The 3,948-nt window shown below is 43.7% G+C and overlaps 1 protein-coding gene across 1 annotated transcript; it reads left to right on the top strand.

Moving 5' to 3' along the window:
• On the top strand, window positions 956-3,592 carry LOC107611349 (protein FAR1-RELATED SEQUENCE 5-like). Its single transcript, XM_016313286.1, has 2 exons — window positions 956-1,036; window positions 1,562-3,592. The coding sequence occupies exons 1-2, from the start codon at window positions 956-958 to the stop codon at window positions 3,590-3,592; spliced, it is 2,112 nt and encodes a 703-aa protein (XP_016168772.1).

A 3,948-nucleotide genomic window follows, 5' to 3' on the forward strand; every position in this document is an offset into this window, starting at 1 on the left:
ATAAAATCATGAGCATAAATAATTTTATTAAAATTTTATTTATGAAGATACTATTTTAAAGTTTGTGTCTTATTAAATAAATATTTGATAAAAATTATATTCAGAAATACAAAATTGGAGAAAAAAAAAGTTTTCTCAAATTAATTCAATAAATAGGTTTGACCGTAAATTTTAGAGTAAAACCTTCCAGGTTTTCAAAAAAAAAAAATGAAAATTTAATACTTTTATATATTATAATTACAAACCATGTTAAAAATTTCTATTGAACATTGAAGAACTTTTCAATTAATTTCACAAATACTTAACTTCATCAATTTTTTCACTGAAAAGAAGAAGATTTTTAATAATATAGTGAAAAAGAAATTTTATTCATGAACACACTGATTTTTTTTTCTATATTTTATTGAATAATAATGTTTTTGAAAAAAAAAAAGTCAAATTTTTTTACTTCTTCAAAAACTCTTAAATAATTTTTTGAGAAGTTAAAAATATATTTAAAAATTGTACCAAACAACATTAATATAAATTTTCATAAGTCAAAATCCTAAAAAATAACTTTTAAATACTATTGAAAATTTTGATACTAAAAATAAAGAAGTAATAGTAGATTATAATTAAAGTGAAGAAGATTCGATAATTCTAATACAAGTAAAAAATGAAGCTGAAATATCAAAAAGAGCATAGCAATCTTGTTAGGACGTTTCTTCGGTGGGGAAAGTATATTCAAGACCTTGGTGGACCAGGTAATGAAATCAATTTTCGGAAAAGATAGGGGTTTTCACAAATAAGCAAAAGTAACGGTTGGGGATGAAATTAACAAAACAACTAAAACTGGGGGAGGGGGGGAGACGAGAATCCGGTAATAAATCAAAGCCCCAAACTCCATTAATAGGTAGGTGAAAGCTGTGTTGGGGTCAGTGTGAAGCTTAGCTTCGTTTGGTTGACCTGTGCGGAGATGGCGGTTCACGGCGGAGGAGAACGCGGTACTGAACGGCGCGGAAGCACAGATCGAGATCTGGCTAACTCGAGGTTCACAGTAAGGGAAGGCAATGGACCACACAGGGCAACCAGATTCACAGGTACGCTTTGTCAGTGTCACTGAGCTTTTTATCATCCGATAATGCCGGGGGAGGTATGCGCAGAAATTGATTTCAATTGGGGGCCCGTGCCTCCCCGTGTCCTCAACAGTTTTAACCGTTTGATTTCTCGAGGTTACCGTTTAGAATGGCACATAGCCGAATTAGATGTGTAACTGTTTAAATTCTGGTTGGTCCTTACAGTTGAATGAGTTTTAGTTTGATTGTTTTAGGATGTCTAGAATTATAGCTGCGTGTTGGTAGTTGTGGTTGATAACGCCGATGTTCTGTTCTTTCACTGCGATTTTTTGAACTGTGACAACCGAATGGGTTTGTGGAGCTTAGCTACGAGTTTTCATCTAATTTTGACCGAGTCCATGCGTCGCAGGTGTGTTTGTTGCTCATGTTCTGAGTTTTTGTTGACCGGTTTATGTTGATGTGGCCCACCGCCTGTTGTCACACATGCCGCATGTTTTTCATTGCAGAATGCTGATGATGGAATGAGCGACGAAATCGTGTCGGTGGAGGAAGCAGAAGCGATGGATTCGTCCGCCGCAGATGCGGACATAGATGCAGAAGCAGCGGTGAGGATTGTTGACGGGATAGGGTCGTTTGGCGCAATTGAATTTTCTTCCCTAACACCCATGGACGTCTTTACGACGGAGTTCACAAGCCTACAGGCAGCTTATGACTACTACAACAAATACGGTCGCATCAAGGGATTCTCGGTCAGGAGGTCCAAGGTGGGTCGCAGAACAAAGCAGGCGGCGGAGGGCGAAATCATTTGGCAGATATTTGTGTGCTCGAGGGAAGGCGAGCGAGATGGGAAACACATGCAGCGGGAAGACAGGAAGATGGATCCTCGACCGATCACGCGGTGCGGGTGTGAAGACCGGATTAAGGTCCACGTTGATGATGCCAGCGGGCGATGGTTTGTTGAACAATTCTATGACAACCATAATCATCCCATGCTGGATGCGAGGTTTAGAGGTCTGTCGCGGTCACACAGAGCAGTCAAGGAAAGCGATTTGCACCAAATCAATTCCATGAGGAAATCTGGGTTGCGGAAGCCGACGATTTTCCATGCCTTTGCCAATCAGTCGGGAGGATTCGAGACTGTAGGGTTCGAGATAAAGGACATATATAATGCGATAGAGAAGCAAAGGCGGGCTGGCGCGACAGATGCCGAGGTCGCGTTGAAGTTCTTGGGAACTTTAAGGGCCACTGATAATGGGATGTTCTGGAAGTACTCGCTGGATGTTGACAAGAGGCTGGAAAATCTCTTCTGGTACGATGGTACAAGTCGTTATGACTACATCGTTTTTGGGGCTGTCCTGGGTTTTAATGCAACGTACGGTCGTAACAAATACAAGTTCCATTTGGTAATATTCTCAGGGGTTGACCATCATATGAGGACGGTGGTGTTTGGCTGCGCCATCTTGAGCAACGAGAGCGAAGGAAGCTACGTGTGGTTGTTGCGGTCATTTCTTGAGGCAATGAAAGAAAAACAGCCGAAGTCTGTCATCACGGACGGGGACCTCGCCATGAAGAGTGCGGTTAGCACAGTTTTCCCCGGTGCACATCACAGGTTGTGTAGCTGGCATTTGCTAAGGAACGCCACTGGTAGAGTTGGACGGCCATGTTTTCTGAGGAAATTCCGTCTATGCCTCATGGGAGATCTAGAGGTCGACGAATTTGAGATAATATGGATGGATAGCATGGCCGACCACGGGTTGGAGGATCATCCGTGGATAGTGGACATGTATGCCAAGAAGCATTCATGGTCTAATGCCCATATCCGGGGGAACTTCTTCGCAGGACTGAAGACGAGATCGAGGTGCGAGGCGTTAAATATGCAGCTTCAAAAATTTATACACAACGGGTACAATCTGATGGAGTTTGTGGAGCACTTCCAACACTATTTGGAGTTCATGAGGAGGAGAGAACTAGTGGTAGACTACAAGTCTGCGTACGGCGAGCCTGTTGTAAAGACGAAACTCGAGGCCATTGAGCTGTTCGCTGCGACGGTTTATACAAGAGAGGTTTTCGAACTGTTTCGGGAGGTGCTGATGCTAGCCAGCAATGTTAGAGTTGTGTCTACCAAGAGAACGAGCACTTGTGTTTTGTTCGAGATTGCAATGTACTGCAAGCAGAGATCATGGGCCATGTCGTGGGCCGAGGAAGATGACGAATTCAGCTGTTCTTGTCAGCGGATGGAGTCCTTTGGGCTTCCTTATGTCCACATGGTTGGGGTTCTGGTTTATCTGAACATGACAGCTATCCCCAGAAGCCTAATACTTGAACGGTGGATGAAGAGGGCAAAGCAGCCGCGTGCACCCAACGAAGGAGTACGTGTTGGGGAGATCCCAGACGCGGCATACATGAGCATGCACGCGGCGATGCTGGATGATTGCAGGGAGCTGGTGAGCTTCTCTTGCCAATTCTTCGAGGACTACGTGAATGTGAAAACAAGGTTGGCAAAGGAGCGCCAATCCTTGCGGGAGAAACATCGCTAAAGGCTGGGTGTTGCTGAGGAGGCCAGTAGGGTGTCTGTTCGAGACCCGTTGCGGGCAAGGTACAAAGGATGCGGTCGAAGAGTTGTCACCTCTCAAGGTAAGTTCTGCCATGTTCAGAGGTGTCGACTGTGTGGAAAGGGCGGACACAATTCTCGCAAGTGTCAACAATCAAGTATGGGGGAGAACGTCGATATTTTTTAGGCTAGCGCAGCTTACGACAGCATGGAAGCAGGAGAGGGGGTGATGACTACTACGAATTTGAGTGAGTTGGCTGAACACGTTCTTATTGGAGGTTACGCATCGTGCTGGATTGGATTGAATATGGCTGGCTGATACGCGTTCTACATGTTGATGTG

Source organism: Arachis ipaensis, chromosome B08 (genome assembly GCF_000816755.2).
Source record: "Arachis ipaensis cultivar K30076 chromosome B08, Araip1.1, whole genome shotgun sequence".
Taxonomy (NCBI): domain Eukaryota; kingdom Viridiplantae; phylum Streptophyta; class Magnoliopsida; order Fabales; family Fabaceae; genus Arachis; species Arachis ipaensis.